Raw genomic sequence first — 18,759 nt, 5'->3', positions numbered from 1 at the left:
CTTTAAAACACATTCACGATACCAGTACAAATTATTCTTCTGTGCAAATAATCCATTTGTTCTAAAACATTGGTGTTTTCTTGCCTAATTTCTTTCCAGCCTAACAATTTGCAATAGCTGTAGATTACTGGGGTAAGTTGTAAGATTCACAGATACAAAATAAAATGAAGATAAATAACACATACAGGTGATACATGAACTTAGCAGTAGCTAACTGAATAATCTATACATTTCTAATAATTCTGATAAATCCCAGAGAAATATTTATAAATTGACAGTTACATATTAGTAATTCTAAGTCAGATACCCAAGACGTAAAATAAAATATACTTAAAATAAATGAAACCCATTCCTTAATACTAAAATTTGATTGAAACAACATAATCTTAATAGCATTATTTCAGCAGATGAATAAACCAGAGTTAAAGTCTATTTTGAGTATATCCCAAACCAAACATTTAAATATAATTTCACCAATTATCCCTATAAAACAAAATGTACCTTAAATGAACTCAGGCATAAAAAAGAAAACCTTGCATCAAAGCACATATCAATGAGAACAATAATGTATACCATATAAAAAATTAGGTTTGTGTGTTCTTTGCAATTCACAATTTTAATGGAAGATCAAAAGTTACCTTTAGCTTCAAACTGCTGCAACATATAAAATATTTAATTAATGTCATGAGCACCATAATAGTTAAGAAAGCTTAAAAGCACAAACTCTGGGATCAGACTATCCAGGTTTGAATCCTAGTTCTGCCATTTATTGATCACGGGACTGTGAGCAAGCTATTTAACCTGTCTACGCTTCAGTTCCTTCATGCTTAAGATGGAGAGAATAATACATATTCTCCAAAGGTTGTTATGAGGATTAAATGAAATAATCCATAAAATGTATTTAGCCCAATGTAACCATGTGATAAATTTTCACTATTATAAATATATAAATGATGAACTATTAATAATAGTAAAAATAAAGTTTGAAGTTTGTGCTCTAAAATTTCATTTTATTGTACTAAAATATACTCACCAGAATATGGGACTTTCACCAGGTTCTTTCACTTTGTAGTATTCTTTGTCTTGTGGCAAGACTTTGGTTAACCCAAAATCTCCAATTTTAACTCTGTTTTCATTTTCCACCAATATATTCCTTGTTGCCAGATCCCTGTGGATATATCTTTTTGTACCAAGATATTCCATACCCTATGGATAAAATAACATTTTTCTTTAGCTAGTTTTACAAACATAAACAATTTAAATGGTCTTATCTTTGTATACTTCCTTAATTATCTAAGAAAAACTCTAGAGAATTTCTTAACAATTACTTCAACATGCTCTCTTCATCTACAACAAATAGCCAGAATATTAGGTACCTTGCATATCTGAGATGTGTACTGCAGAAGTTTTTTATGATCTATCCGTTCTTTATGTTTTTGGAGATAGTCTCGTAAACTTCCATATGGTAAATATTCCATAATTAATCTTAGATTACGCCGGCCTTTTAATATACAAATGGGAACATAATGTTTTACCTTGCCATATTTTACTGATGAAATATTAGAAAACAACCACAGATGAATGATTTAAAGATAAATAAAATCTGAGTCTAAGATGACAAAACTTGATTATAAATTAAATGTGATGTAGTAGTTAATAACACAGGCTTTTTGAATCAAAAAGTTTTGAAAAGAAGCTTTAAAAATAGTTAAGTTTTAGTGTTCTGTAACCCTTTATGCAAACCAAAATAAGCTGATGAGAAAACTTCCTTTCTCCTCATCTATATCGAATAAAAGTATCTAACTTAAAAACAGTATTTTCATAGGAAATGTGAACAAAGACAACATTTCTTTAAAAATGATATTCTCTTGGTAAGTTTAAGCAAGAACAGTAACCAGCATCCTCAGTGAAGAGAATGACTAACCAATCAGCCACAGACTTCCTGTAGTTATACAGCCCACCATCACCAAGCGAAATCTCCAGTCATACAGAATGCTTCTCCCTCTGGGCACTGGTATATTCTAAGTCCAGATCTTGAGACATTATATGTTTATACTACCCAAGATGCCAAAGACATACCTTGAGTTCAAAATAGGTTTCAATGGGCAACATACCAGCACTGTAGCACACTCCCTTGTACTTTACAATGTTGTCATGCTGCAGGGATTTAAGGATTTCAATTTCCCTTTCAAAGTCTCTGAGGTGCTCTTCAGTACTGTGCTGGAGCTTTTTCACAGCCACCACCTCCCCAGTGTTGTCTTGTAGAGGGTCATAACGGCACATCTCCACACTCCCAAAATTACCCTAAACAACACATCACATTAGGATAGAAATCTCAAGTTTTCTAGAAAAATTACTAACAATTTCCAAATATACAGGCAATTCCAGTAGCTAGAATTAGCAGACATAGCTCTAAGCTTACATTAGGCAACTTTCAGAACAAGAAAAGGAAATAATTGTAACAGGTGGGTAGTAAACCTATATATTTAATTTCTTCAAAAGGAATTACAGACTGAAATATAAACAATTTCTAAAAATGCAATTTCCAAATAATACAATTTGTAAAAGCCTTTAAACAAATCATGAACATTAATTATTAAGATACATCAAGGGACATGCCAGGAAATTCCTAAATTTCTATCTCTAACTTCCAGGAAGAACTTTGCTTCTTCACAAGGTAACTTCTGATATCACTGTCAGTGAGCTGGATGGAATAAAGGTTTGTTATGGATTGAATGTCTATGTCCCCACAAAATTCCTATGATAAAGCTCTAAACCCAATGTGAGAGCATCTGGATGCAGGGCCTGCAAAGAGGTGATAAAGGTTAAACAAGTCATAAGGGTGAGGGCTTAATCCGACAGGCCTGGTGCCTTTACAAGAAGAGACACCAGAGCTCTCTGCTATTTGAGGATACAATGAGAAGGTGGCCACATGCAACCAAGAAGACAGTCCTCACCAGAAACGAAACCCTGCTAGAACCTTAATCTCGAAAGTTCCAGCCTCCAGAACTATGAGAAACAAATGTCTGTTGTTTAAGCCACCTAATCTATGATATTTTGTTATGGCAGCCAGAGCAGACTAATACAAGGTCTGATTTATTGCTTAAGGAAGTAAGAAATTCTTAGCTTATGGGGATGTTCCTATATTTTTTTAAAATGTAAGTCTTCAAAGAAATCTATTCTGTTTTTATTTAATATTCATTACCTATATAGAATTGATAAACTGATACACAACATTTAAAATTAAATTTTTTGGCATTAATCAAATTAGTATATTTTGGATATTATTGCACTATTAAAAAATAAAACAATGTAGTCCTTGAGCTACAAGATTCAAAGTGACTATATTTTCAATTATATACTTAAAGTCAATTAAAACAAAACCTAGACCATATGTAAACCCAAAGTTAAACCTCCAATTACACAGGCCACACAGCAAGGTTGATAAGACCTGGGACTCTGGAGTCAGACAGATTGGAGCTAGAATCTTAGTCCACTACTTACTCTCTTTGGGACCTTGGGCAAGTCACTTCTCTCTCTAATACCAGCTTTCTACTTCTTAAAATGGAGGATAATAAAATATCTCATATTGCTGTTGTGAGAAATTATTCCAAAACATAATTTAAAAAACAAAAGTGGGAAATAATAGAGTGTCATATTCTTTCCTCCTAATTAACATTGTCAATAAAATTTATTTTCCAGTGCCATTATATACTCCTTGAAAATATGATTTTTAATTTTTGTATATTATCTCATGAACTTTTAAAATTGGAAAGATAAATGTATAATGTATAGAAAAGTTTAAAAAATTAATACATTCATGTCATTTCAATGATATTCATAACTATCTACGGACATCTCTATTAGGGATACTTTCTTTAAAGTGGAATTAGCTGTTTAAAGAATATGGATATTTCAAAGGCCCCTGATACATGCTGCAGCAGAAGCTCTCTTGCAGGGGCTACCAATTTATGTTCTAATAAACAGTGAGAAAAGTGTCAATTTTATCATATCCTGCCAACACTGGCCATTATAGTTTCGCTAAATCTTTGTCAATTTGATAGGCACAAATCAATCTCAGTGTTTTTTTTTAAAGATTTTATTTTTTCCTTTTTCTCCCCAAAGCCCCCCGGTACATAGTTGTGTATTCTTCGTTGTGGGTTCCTCTAGTTGTGGCATGCGGGACGCTGCCTCAGCGTGGTATGACGAGCAGTGCCATGTCCGCGCCCAGGACCCGAACCAACGAAACACTGGGCCACCTGCAGCGCAGCGCGCGAACTTAACCACTCGGCCACGGGGCCAGCCCCCAATCTCAGTGTTTTAAGTAGGAATGTCTCTGTTTTCGTTTGGAAGAAGAAGGTGAAAGCAAACACTGAGCGTGAAGAGATAGATTGAAGATAGCAAACGAGAAGGAACTGTAATGTTTGGAATGGGCACCAGAGAAGAAATCAAACCATGGAGAATAAAAGAGTCCTAAGTGCCAGTTAATGTTGGCAATCAATTTGCAACAAAGAAAATAAACATTTATATCTGATTTTTTCTTACACTGAGAGATGGAAGCACAAATAGAAAAAAAAAATTCTGAATTGTATTGTTTCTGTACTAGGAAATGACAGGGAAAATAAAACAGATAATCAAGGGATGAGGGTGATATAATTGTGGACACCAATGAAAGCAGAGTTTAAATGGTCCACCAAGAGATCTACCCAGCTTAGGAAAGGAGAGAGCTGAATCTAGAAGTTACTTAATAGCTTTTAGGAAGAGGAAAGGGTCAAAAACACCGGCAATAACAAAGATTCAAAAAGAAGGATTTATGTGTTGGGAAGACTCAAAAGAGACAAAGTTATAGTTAGACAAAGAGATTTCAGGGTCTGAAACTTCATAAGTAAAATTATTGTGAGGGATTATAGAGTTCAAAGTGAACTCATTTAACATAGACATAGATTCGGGGTATAGAAGTTGAGGAATTTTAAAAAGGTAATTGAAAGGTGCCCAAAATAATGACCTTATGTGAAGATGAAAACAATGAGCACCAAAAGTAGTCAAGGGATGTGGAGCACTGACTAAGATATTGGCCAATGATGAGACAAGGAGAGAATAACAATCACAGAGGAATATAAATGATGCTGATAGTTTGAAAGTGGTAGCAGTGAGGTCCAGATCTTTGTATCCCAGATCTGCACCATGGAGGAACAAGGAATAAAGAGGATTTTAAAAAGCTAGGTTTTAGTTGAGGTGAAGAGGTAAACAATATAAGTATATGTAGGCATGAAGATAAAGGAAGAACATACTCATTTTGAAACTCAATTAGCAGAAGAAAGGTTTCACAATATTTTCTTAGCTCTTTTTTTGAATATTAAATTAAAATTTACCATTATTTCTCTTCATTTAAAAAACAGATATAATTTTAAGTAAAAATTCTTCTTTTGAATATTTCGCCATGCTGCTAATTGAAAAGGATAATAAAGGAATGTACATCAATAGCTGTTTTTTAATAAAATGAAAGGTGAGATGCATCACTTTTGTAGGAATGGCATTTTAGATTGTTTCAATAAGGCAATACAAAATACAAATAGCCAAACAGACCACTGAACACATCAATTCTTTCAAACAGGCAAAGATGAAATTACTATTATAGTGTTAAATGCAGCCAGGAAATATCCACATTAAAATACCTACAATCGACTAAAGACCATACCATTTTCTTTTCATTTCCTGCAAACTAAATTACTGAGAAATTATTTGGTTGAAAGTATATTTTGAAAATGCCTTCCTTACAGTCTCCTCAATTTTTATTATGTTTAAAATGATTTTAAGCCCAAAGAACTATGTAAAAACTAAAAATGTTAAAAATCAAAAGGAAAGTAACTCAAAGTTGCAATAAGGGGAAATGTTGTAAACAAATTATAGTACATTCGCTTTTAAAATTATGTTTCAAAAGAATATTAATAGGGGGCCGGCCCGGTGGCGCAGCGGTTAAGTTCGCACGATCCGCTTCTCGGCGGCCCGGGGTTCGCTGGTTCCGATCCTGGGTGCGGACATGGCACCGCTTGGCATGCCATGCTGTGGTAGGCATCTCAAGTATAAAGTAGAGGAAGATGGGCACGGATGTGAGCTCAGGGCCAGGCTTCCTCAGCAAAAAACAGGAGGACTGGCAGTAGTTAGCTCAGGGCTAATCTTCCTCAAAAAAAAAAGAAAAAAATGGAAAAAAAAAGAATACTAATAACATATGATCATATAATAAATGAAAAATAGCAAGATAGAAAAGTGTATATATATTATGGTTTCACTTTTGAAACAGTCTGTGTGTAGAGACTAGAATGAAGGAAATGCATGTGTATTTTCCAATTTCTCTACAAAAAATACATATCACTTTCATAACTTTAAAAAAGAAAAAATACTTTATAATTTAGTCTGATTTTTCCTCCTTGTTAACCTAAATTAGTGATGTTTTGAAGTACTCTTTGTTATGTCTATTTCTTAAATATCAGTATATATTGCTGAATTATAATCATTATACTCATTGTTTTACTTCAACATATGTACCTAGTAAAGTGTTAGCGGCTAAGGCAACATTTTTTTTTAACTTTTTATTGAGATTATGATAGTTTACAACCTTGTGAAATTTCAGTTGTACATTATTGTTTGTCAGTCGTGTTGTAGGTGCACCACTTCACCCTTTGTGCCCACCCCATACTCCCCCTTTCCCCTGGTATCCACTAATCTGTTCTCTTTGTCTACATGTTTAACTTCCACATATGAGTGGAGTCATACAGAGATTGTCTTTCTCTATCTCACTTATTTCACTTAATACTCTCAAGGTCCATCCATGTTGTTGTGAATGGGATGATTTTATTTTTTTTTTATGGTTGAGTAATACTCCATTGTATATATATACCACCTCTTCTTTATCCAACCATCAGTTGATGGGCACTTAGGTTGCTTCCAGGTTTTGGCTATTGTAAATAATGCTGCACTGAACATAGAGGTGCATGGCACTTTTGGAATTGCTGACTTCAAGTTCTTTGGATAGATACCCAGTAGTGGGATGGCTGGGTCATGTGGTATTTCTATTTTTAATTTTTTCAGAAATCTCCATACTGTTTTCCATAGTGGCTGCACCAGTTTGCATTCCCACCAGCAGTGTATGAGGGTTCCTTTTTCTTCCCAACCTCTCCAACATTTGTTACTCTTTGGTTATTTTTGCCATTCTAACAGGTGTAAGGTGATATCTTAGTATAGTTTTGACTTGAATTTCTCTGATGATCAGTGATGATGAGCATCTTTTCATGTGCCTATTGGCCATCCGTATATCCTCTTTGGAGAAATGTCTGTTCATGTCCCCTGCCCATTGTTTGATTGATTTGTTTGATTTTTTGTGGTTGAGTTGTGTGAGCTCTTTATATAGTATGGAGATTAACCTTTTGTCGGATATAAGATTTGCAAATATTTTTTCCCAGTTAGTGGGTTGTTTTTTTGTTTCAATCCTGTTTTCATTTGCCTTGAAGAGGCTCTTTAATCTGATGAGGTCCCATTTGTTTATTCTTTCTATTGTTTTCCTTGTCTGAGAAGACATGGTGTCTGAAAAGATCCTTTTAATACTGATGTCAAAGAGTGTATTGCCTACATTTTCCTCTAGAAGCCTTATGGTTTTGGGTCTTACCTTTAGGGCTTTGATTCATTTTGAGTTTATTTTTGTGAATGGTGAAAAAGAATGGCCAATTTTCATTCTTTTACATGTGGCTGCCCAGTTTTCCCAGCACCATTTGTTGAAGAGACTTTCTTTTCTCCATTGTATGCCCTCACCTCCTTTGTCGAAGATCAGCTGACCATAGACGTGTGGTTTTATTTCCGGGCTTTCAATGCTGTTCCATTGATCTGTGCACCTGTTTTTGTACCAGTACTATGCTGTTTTGATTACTATAGCTTTGTAGTATGCTTTGAAGTCAGGGATTGTGATGCGTCCCGTTTTGTTCTTTTTTCTCAGAATTGCTTTAGCAATTTGGGGTCTTTTGTTGCCCCATATGAATTTTAGGATTCTTTGTTCAATTTCTGTAAAGAATGTCATTGGGATTCTGAGTGGGATTGCGTTGAATCTGTAGATTGCTTTAGGTAGTATGGACATTTTAACTAGGTTTATTCTTCCAATCCATGCACATGGAATGTCTTTCCATCTCTTTATGTAGTCATCAATTTCTTTCAGGAAAGTCTTGTAGTTTTAGTTGTATAGGTCTTTCACTTCCTTGATTAAATTTACCTCAAGGTATTTTATTCTTTTTGATGCGATTGTGAATGGGATTGTGTTCTTGAGTTCTTTTTCTGTTAGTTTGTTATTAGAGTATAGAAATGCTACTGATTTATGTAAGTTGATTTTATACCCTGCAACTTTGCTGTAGTTGTTGATTATTTCTAATAGTTTACCAATGGATTCTTTGGGGTTTTCTATATATAAGATCATGTCCTCTGCAAGCAGCAAGAGTTTCACTTCTTCATTAAGGTAACATTTTTTAAGTTAAAAAAAAACAGGCTAGTAAAAACCAAGATCTAATAAACAACAAAAGACTGCAATTAAGAACTAAATTGTGTGGAAGAGACAATAAATGCAATGCGATTCCAGAAAAGAGGAAAATCAGTGACAGCTGGAGACATTTTAGGAAAATCTTTATGGCATGGATAACACTAATATGGCACTCGCTATGTGAGGAAACACTAAGTATAAACAGAAATTTCTATTTTCCTTTTATTCAGGAATATGCTTACGATAAGATACTTAAGAGATACTTAAGACAGTTTAAAAGTGAAATTAAAATTTTTAGTTATTTTAAGACGACAAAACTGGTGATGTGGGAGATATACTACAAATTTTACAGATAGAATCTAGGGGACGGGAAGGTCTGATTTTAAAAAGCAAATTTCAAGGTTTATTATATCACTCTAAAAAGGGATTTTTGTTTGGTGGAGGGGTCCAAGATGGTGGCATAGGAAGACCCTGAACTCAACTTCTCCAACGGACACACTGAATCTACACCTACATATAAAGCAATTCCTCCTGAAGAAGAACTGAGAGCTGAAAAAACAGCTTCTGCACAACTAACAATAGAGGAACCACATAGAGATCAGTGGGAGAGATGGAGACACAGTATCGACGGGAACTCCACTCCTGACACAGAGACCTGCAGTAGGGAGGGATATCACTGAGGGGCCTGCACACAGATGAGCCCGCCCTGGGGCACAGTGAAAAACAGTGGTTTAAGGGCATCCAGACTATCCATGAAGGAAATCCATTTACTAACCCTAGAACATTTGCCAAAAGCTCAGGGAACTGGGGTCAGAGGTGCTAATGAGCACCATTTTGTGTGCTCCCCCTCAACCTTGATAGCACAGGTGGGAGCACAGCCCAGGCACTCTAGCCAGCCTGCGAAGGCCACCGCAGCACACCCCAGGCCCACAGCAGCTCCAGCAGTCTTACCAAGGCTGCTCTCGCACAGTGTGCTCTGGGACACTCTGGCCCACACCCGCTTCAGCCATCCCATCGGGGTGGCCATTGTGTGAAATGCCCTGGGACTCTCCAGCCATGGCTCACTTCAGCTTTAGTCATCCCACCAAGGCAACCCCAACACAGCTTGCCCTGGGACCCCCCTGACCCACACCTACTCCACTTCTAGCCAGCCTGCCAAAGTTGCCTGCCACCTGCAGTCTACACAAGGGATGCTCCTACAGAAGGTCACTCCTTCAAGACTGGGAAAGGTAGCTGGTTTTGCCTAATTCATAGAAACAAACACAGAAAGTCAAACAAAATGAAAAGACAAAAGAATATGTTTCAAATGAAAGAACAAAATAAAACCCCAGGAAAAAAATCTCTAATAAAATGGATATAAGTAATTTACCTGAGAGTTCAAAGTAATTGTCATAAGAACACTCACTGAACTCAGCAGAAGAATGAAAGAAGCCAGTGAGAACTTCAACGAAGAATTAGAAAATATAAGAAGGACCAAATCAGAGCTGAAGAATAAAATAACTGAAATAAAAAATACACTAGAGGGAACTAGCAGATTATCTGATACAGAAGTCCAGATCAGCAATCTGGAAGACAGAATAGTGGAAATCACTCAATCAGAGCAGCAAAAAGAAAAAAGAATTTAAAAAAATGAGCATACTTTAAGGGAGCTCTGGAACAACATCAAGAATAGTGATATTCACAGTATAGGGATCTCAGAAGAAGAAGACATAGAGAAAGGGGCAGAAAACTTATTTGAAGAAATAATGGCTGAAAACTTTTCTAACCTGGGGAAGGAAACAGACATCCAGGTCCAGGAAGCAGAGTCCCAAACAAGATGAACCCAAAGAGACTCACACCAAGACATATTATAATTAAAATGGCAAAAGTTAAAGAGAATCTTAAAGGCAGCAAGAGAACTAGTCACATACAAGGGAAACCCCATCAGACTATCAGCTGACTTTTCAGCAGAAACTTTGCAGGCCAAAAAGGAGTAGCACAATATATTTAAAGTGCTGAAAGGAAAAAACTTACAACCACGAATGCTACTCAGCAAGGTTATCATTCAGAATTAAAAGAGAGATAAAGAGTTTCCCAGACAAGCAAAAACTAAAGGAATTCATCACTAACTACTAAACTGGGCTTACAAGAAATGTTAAAGGGTCTTCTTTAAGCAAAAAAGAAAAGGCCATAACTAGAAATAAGAAAATACATGAAAGAAAAAAATCTCACCAGTAAAGGCAAATATACAGTAAAGGCATAGATCAGCCACTTAAAAAGCTAGTATGAAAGACAAAAGTAGTAAAATCAACTGTAACTAAATAAGTAGTTAAGAGATACACAAAATAAAAAGGTGTAAAATAGGATGCCAAAAACATACAACGTGGGAGGAGGGAGTAAAAATGTACTGCTTTTAGAATGCATTTGATCTTTAGTGACTATCAGCTTAAAACAGACTACTATATATATAAGTGAATATAAATGAACCTTATGGTAACTAAAACCCTACAACAGATACACAAAAAAATAAAGAAACCCAAACAACAAAAAAAATCATCAAGCCACAAGAGAAAAGACCAACAGAAGAAAGGAACAGAGAACTACAAAAACCACCAAAAAACAATTAAAATAGCAATAAATACATACTATCAAAAATTAACTTTAATGTAAATTGACTTAATGCTCCAATCAAAAGACATAAGGTGGCTAAATGGATAAAATAAACAAGACCTATCTATATGCTGCCTACAAGAGGCTCAATTCAGATCTAAAGACACACAAAGACCAAAAGTGAAGGAATGGAAAAAAGTATTCCATGCAAATGGAAATGAAAAGAAAGCTGTGGTAGCAATACTCATATCAGACAAAACAGGCTTCAAAGCAAAGACTGTAACAAAAGACAAAGAAGGGCATTACATAATAAAGGAGTCAATCCAGCAAGAGGATATAGCATTTAAAAATATTTATGCACCCAACATAGGAGCACCTAAATAAATAAAGCAAATATTAACAGACATAACGGGAGAGATTGACAAGAGTACAGTAATAGCAGACTTTAATACCCCACTTACATCAATGGATAGCTCATCCAGACAGAAAATCAATAAGGAAACATTGGCCGTAAATGACACATTAAACCAGATGGACTTAATAGATATATACAGAACATTCCATCCCAAAACTACAGAATAAACATTCTTTTCAAGTGCACATGGAACATTTTTCAGGACAGATCACATGTTAGACCACAAAACAAATCTCAATAAAGTCAAGACTGAAATCATATCAAGTATCTTTTCTGACCACGATGGTACGAAACTAGTAGTCAGTTACAAAAAGAACTCTGAAAAAAGACACTAACACATGGAGACTAAACAACACGCTATTAAACAACCAATGGGTCAATGACGAAATCAGAGAGAAAATAAAAAAATACCTTGAGAGAAAACCAAAATGGAAACACAACTCTCCAAAATCTATGTGACACAGCAAAAGCAGTTCTAAGAGAGAAGTTCACAGTGATACAGGCCCACATCAAGAAACAAGAAAAATCTCAAATAAACAATCTACCACCAACTTAAAGGAACTAGAAAACAAAGAACAAACAAAGCCCAAAGTTAGTAGTAGGAAACAAATAATAAAGATCAGAATGGAAATAAATGAAATGGAGACTAAAAAAACAATAGGAAAAAATCAATGAGACTAAAGCTTATTTTTATTGAAAAATAAAATTGATAAACCTTTAGCCAGACTCATTAAGAAAAAAAGAGAGGGGGATCAAATAAACAAAATCAGAAATGAAAGATAAGTTACAACTCACACTACAGAAATACAATTAATCATAAGAGACTACTATGAACCATTTTAGGCCAACAAATTGGAAAACCTAGAAGAATGGATAAATTCCTAGAAACACTAACTTTCCAAGACTGAATCATTAGTAAATAGAAAATCTGAAGAGCCTCATTACAAGTAACAAAATTGAACTGGTAATTTAAAAACTCCCCAAAAAGTAACAGTCCAATACCAGAAGACTTCATAGGTGAATTCTACCAAACATTTAAAGAAGAATTAATGCCTATCTTTCTCAAATTATTCCAAAAATTTGAAGAGGAAGGAATACTCCTAAACTCATTTTACAAGGCCAGCATTATTATCCTGATACCAAAACCAGACAAAGACACCACAAGAAAAGAAAATTACAGGCCAATATCTCTGATGAACACAGATGCAAAAATCCTCAACTAAATATTAGCAAATCAAATTCAACAATACATTAAAAGGATCATACACCACAATAAAAGATGGTTCAGTATCTGCAAATCATTCAAAGTGATACACCACATAAAATGGAAGATAAAAATCACATGATCATCTTGATAGATGCAGAAAAAGCATTTGACAAAATTCAACATCCATTTATGATAAAAACTCCGAACAGGGGCTGGCCCCGTGGCCGAGTGGTTAAGTTCGCGCGCTCCGCTGCAGGCGGCCCAGTGTTTCATTGGTTCGAATCCTGGGCGCGGACATGGCACTGCTCATCAGACCACGCTGAGGCAGCATCCCACATGCCACAACTAGAAGGACCCACAACGAAGAATATACAACTATGTACTGGGGGGCGTTGAGGAGAAAAAGAAAAAAATAAAATCTTTAAAAAAAAAAAAAAAACTCTGAACAAAGTGGATACAGAAGGAACATACCTCAACATAATAAAGGCCATACATGGCAAACTCACAGCTAACATACTCAGTGGTGAAAGCTAAAAGCTTTTCCTCTAAGATCAGGAATAAGACAAGGATGACCACTCCTGCCACTCTTATTCAACATAGTATTGGAAGTCCTAGTCACAGCAATAAGGCAAGAAAAATAAATAAAAGGCATCCAAATTGGAAAGGAAGAAATAAAATTGTCACTATTTGCAGATGACATAATACTATGTATAGAAAATCCTAAAGACTCCAACAAAAACCTATTAGAACCAATTAATGAATTCAGTAAAGTTGGATACAAAATTAATATACAGTCATGCATCGCTTAATGACAGGGATATGTGCTTAGAAATGCATCGTTTGGTGATTTCACCATTATGTGAACATCACTTGTATATGCAGTCCATCACTGACCAAAACTTCATTATACTTCATTATATGACTGTACAGAAATAGGTTGCATTTCTGTATATTAATAATGAGCTATCAGAAGGAGAAATTCAGAAAACAACCCTATTTACAATTGCATCAAAAAGAATAAAATACCAAGGAATAAATTTAACCAAGTTGGTGAAAGACCTGTACTCTGGCTACTATAAGACACCAATGAAAGAAAATGAAGACAACATAAATAAATGGAATGATGTACCATGCTCATGGATTGGAATAATTAATACTGTTAAAATGTTCATTCTACCCAAAGCAATCTACAGAGTCAATGCAATCCCCATCAAAATACTAAAGCCATTTTTCACAGAACTAGAATAAAGAATCCTAAAATTTGTATGGAACCACAAACGACCCCAAATAGCCAAAGCAATCTTGAGAAAGAAAAATAAAGCTGGAGGTATCAAGCTCCCTGATTTAAAACTATACTACAAAGCTACAGTAATCAAAACAGTATGGTACCAGTACAAACACAGACACATGGATCAATGGAATAGAATAGAGAGTCTAGAAATAAACCCACACATATAAAGTCAATTACTTTATGACAAAGGAGGCAAGAATATACACTGAGAAAAAGACAGTCTCTTCAACAAATGGTGTTGAGAAAACTGGAAAGCTACATGCAAAAAAATGAAACTGGACCACCATCTTACACCTTATACAAAAATAAATTCAAAATGGGTTAAAGTGATAAATGTGATACCTGAAACCATAAAACTCCTAGAAGAAAACATAGGCAATCAGCTCTTTCACATCATCTTAACAATATTTTTTTGGACCAGTCTCCTTAGGCAAGGGCAATGAAAGCAAAAATAAACAAGTAGGACTACATCAAACTAAAAAGCTTTTGCACAGTAAAGGAAACCATCAACGAAACAAAAAGGCAACCTACTGAATGGGAGAAGATATTTGCAAATCACATATCCAGTAAGGGGATAATATCCAAAATATATAAAGAACTTATGCACCTTAATATTAAAAAAACAAACAACCTGATTAAAAAATGGGCAGGGGACTTGAACAGACATTTTTCCAAAGAAGAAATACAGATGGCAAACAGGCACATGAAAAGATACTCAACAGTACTAATCATTGGGGAAATGCAAATCAAAACCACAATGAAGTATCACCTCACATGTGTTAGAATAGCTATTATAAAAAAGACAAAAATTAACAAGCTTTGGTGAAGATGTGTAGAAAAGAGAACCCTCATACACTATTGGTGGGAATGTAAATCGGTGCAGCCACTACGGAAAACAGTATAGAGGTTCCTCAAAAAATTAAAAATAGAATTACCATATGATCCAGCAACTCCACTTCTGGGTATTTATCCAAAGAAAATGAAAAGACTAACTCAAAAAGACATATGCACCCTATGCTCACTGCAGCATTATTTACAATAGTCAAGATATGGAAGCAACCCAAGTGTCCACAGATAGATATATGGATAAAGAAGATGTCGGGGGAGGGGTGTGTGTGTGCCGCACATGGATATTTCTCAGCCATAAAAAAGAATGAGATCTTGCCATTTGTGACAACAAGGGGGGACCTAGAGTGTATTTTGCTAAGTGAAATAAGTCAGAAATACAAATACTGTATGATTTCACTATATGTGGGCTCTAAAAAAACAAAACAAAACAAATGAACACACAAAATGGAAACAAACTCCACAGATAGATGAAACAAACTGGTGGTTACCAGAGTTGGGGGCAAGTTAGGGAGTGGGTGAAATAGGCAAAGGAGATTAAGAGGTACAAACTTCCAGTTATAAAATCAGTAAGTCATGGGGATGTAATGTAGAGCATAGGGAATATAGCCAATAATATTGTAATAACTTTGTATGGTAACAGATGGTAATTACACTTATCATGGTGATCATTTTGTAATGTATTTAAATATCAAATTGGGCCAGCCTGGTGGCACAGGGCGATTAAGTGCGCACGTTCCACTTCGGGAGCCCAGGGTTCACTGGTTCAGATTCCGAGTGCAGACATGGCACCGCTTGGCAAGCCGTGCTGTGGCAGGCGTCCCACATATAAAGTAGAGGAAGATGGGCACGGATGTTAGCTCAGGGCCAGCCTTCCTCAGCAAAAAGAGGAGGATTGGCAGCAGTTAGCTCAGGGCTAATCTTCCTCAAAAAAAATAAATAAAATCACTGTGATGTACACTTGAATAGAATATTGTATGTCAATTATACTTCAATTAAAAAAACTTGTTTTCAATGTTTTTAGAAAGCTTCATCCTTTAATATTATCGCTTTCTTATTTATTTATTTATTTTTTACAAACAATCACTAGAAGTTCTGCACTAACTTGAGATTAAAATCTATCTGTTTTTAAAGGAGCCAAGAGATAGAGAAGATGCACACTTTGTTGTCTGGAACATTCATTTTCAAGGAACGGCTGAAAGCTTAAGGCTGTTAGAAATAGTCCATTACCTCCTAATTTACACTTCCTAATTCATTTCTGCCCCTAAATCAGTCTTTACCACATGCTATGAATAAGTACCTTAACATTTAATAAAGAAATAACTGAATAATAGAAATATACAATTTTGATTAACTATCTAAATAAGCTACATGAAAAGTGCAGAACTGTAATTATATTTTAAGGAAGTTTAAATATCCATTATTTTTAGAAAATGAAAAAATCAGAAATTTTAAATAAGAGTAGTCTGAATAAGTGAACAGTAAATCACAGGGTAGTAACTGAAATACTGAAAGGTAGTTTTATTAACTTGAAAGTTACTTTTCCTAAGTAACTACAATCTATGAATATATGTAAATATGTGTCACATTTACTTGGATGGCTTATATGCCTAAATATTAGCCATTTATAACAGTGTATTTTAAGAGTGTGATTTACGTTTTCTTACATTTAGCTGTTTTACTTATTGCAGATATTGAATTAAGTCCAAATTCATGAGATTCTAGGGTAATTATAAAGAATAAGAAGTTCTTTGAAAACAAACATAACCTAATAATGCCAGATAATATTCCTAAAAATAATTTTATAATATTCTTGTTTAGATAGGTACACTACAATTTACTGCAGAACCATTACCTTAGGAATAATTTCTGGATAATTCTAAACAAATTCCCATCAAGTACTGAATAACAACACGGTGTTGCATTCTATTTTTTAAAAAGTTCACTAAAACTAATAACCAAAATTATGTAAGGGCTATGTTAAAGAAACTTCGTATGAAAAAGCAACTTGTAATTAGGAAGCCATGTGATATCTCAAAATCAATACTTTAACAGTTCATAAATATACATGAAATAATTACAACATTGACATTTGTATTAAATCACATCTTATGAAAATCTTAGAAACTGTGATTAGGGTGAAATTTAAATAGAGTATATCTTATCACTCTGTTCCATCATTGTTAGTTTGCTACCCACCTCCTCCAAGTAAGCTGTAAACTTTACAGAGGCATTGACTATATCTCATAACCACAGTGACCAGTAGAGTACCTGGCACTTAGCAGGGACTCAAATATTTATATATTAAAACCAAATCATTTCAGGGAAAAAACTAAAAATTTCAAAGTAATTCAGATCTTCCAAAGATGTCTAGTTCCTAGATTGTCCTCAGATTTTCATCCACTGATTTAAAATGTTCTGACTCTAATAGTGAAGGATGGTTTTTCTTGGATTTTGGAATTTGAAATATTGACTTTTTTCCTATAAAATGGCCTTAAACATACAAATGCTCATATATTCATATTCATATTAAAAACTGAGAAAAGATGGAAAATTTAAAAGCTTGTTACAAACATCTATATCAATTGAAGATAATGAAATTTTACTAGATTACTCCCTATCACTTCAAATAAATTGGATTTTATTTTCTAAAACTTTCTCTATAGTCTACCAAAAGAACCTCTGGGAGATACAACACCCATTAAAGCCTGGATCTAAGGACTAGAAAGATTAAATGGCTTGTTCAGTATCACAGAGAAAATAATTTTTTGTATTTTTGTTTGTTTGGGGTTTTTTGGGAATATTAGCCCTGAGCTAGCATCTGCCGCCAATCCTTCTCTTTTTTGCTGAGGAAAATTGGCCCTGAGCTAACATCTGTGCCCATCTTCCTCCACTTTATACATGGGACACCTGCCACAGCATGGCTTGATAAGTGGTACATATGCCCACGCCTGGGATACAGACCAGCAAATCTCAGGCCACCAAAGCAGTGTGCAAACTTAACCACTACACCATCAGGCCGGCCCCAAGAAAATAATTTTTAAAGTTTTCATGATTTTGTGACTAGTGACTATGGTGGTGAAAATATCTGCAAACAACTAATAATAAATCAAAATGTATTCAACAACAACCCCAGGAATAAGTCATATTACACTAATTTCTGCCTTTTCTAGAAAAAAATTTATTGTTTGCAATGTAATCCCTGAGTGGGAATAAAAAAATTACTTTCTTTATGCAGCAAAAAGATAACAATAGAAGATGATAATGCAACTGAAGCATACTCACACAAAGAAAATCGAACAATGTGAAATAGTAGAAATAGCATGGAAGTAGGAATAGGGAAAGGTTCTCATCTCATATCTGCTAACATCTAGCTGTTTGATCATAGGCAAGTTACTTAACTTTTCTGGACCTTGATTTTTCTCATTGTGAAATGAAGAGGTTACTCTTAAGTCTAAAGCATCTATTTCCAAAATTGTTCTAGAAAACACTTTCTATGAGATGTCAGTAGATAATTTGGTGGAGTAAGGGGCGGATAAAAAGGTCTAATAAATTTTGGACATGCTGCATACTACCAAGAAATTCATGCTATCAACACAGAATTATGGCCAAGGTCACCCAGTGTGGGGGGCAGCCTCTAAGATATTTCCCAATGTTCTCTACCTTCTGACACTCATAGTCTTCACAATCCCCTCCCCTTGAGTGTAGGCTGGATTTATTAACTCATTTATAATGAACAGAATTTGGCAGGAGTGATGAGATACCGCTCCTGAGATTAGGTTATAAAAAGACTGTGGTTTCTACCTTGGGTATCTGCTCTCAGCTGACATGTTGTGAGGCAGCCCTGTGGGGAGACCCATGTAAGTGAGCTTGAAAGCAGATATTCTGAGGCC

General features: G+C 35.0%; 1 protein-coding gene across 6 annotated transcripts in view; it reads right to left on the bottom strand.

Annotated features, from left to right (window-relative positions):
* JAK2 (Janus kinase 2) overlaps nucleotides 1-18,759 on the bottom strand; it is a 136,287-nt gene that overhangs the window by 10,084 nt on the left and 107,444 nt on the right. For all 6 annotated transcript variants that reach the window (XM_008525246.2, XM_070589991.1, XM_070589989.1 and 3 more), the window contains 3 exons: nucleotides 2,115-2,304; nucleotides 1,377-1,501; nucleotides 1,034-1,206 (listed from right to left, as the gene is read on the bottom strand). In XM_008525246.2, coding sequence (XP_008523468.2) covers nucleotides 1,034-1,206; nucleotides 1,377-1,501; nucleotides 2,115-2,304 — 488 coding nt within the window. The remainder of the gene's footprint in view (nucleotides 1-1,033; nucleotides 1,207-1,376; nucleotides 1,502-2,114; nucleotides 2,305-18,759) is intronic.

This window comes from Equus przewalskii, chromosome 22, assembly GCF_037783145.1.
Source record: "Equus przewalskii isolate Varuska chromosome 22, EquPr2, whole genome shotgun sequence".
NCBI classification, from domain to species: domain Eukaryota; kingdom Metazoa; phylum Chordata; class Mammalia; order Perissodactyla; family Equidae; genus Equus; species Equus przewalskii.
The sequence above is the reverse complement of the archived record's forward strand: the minus strand, read 5'-3'. Positions and strand labels throughout refer to the sequence as shown.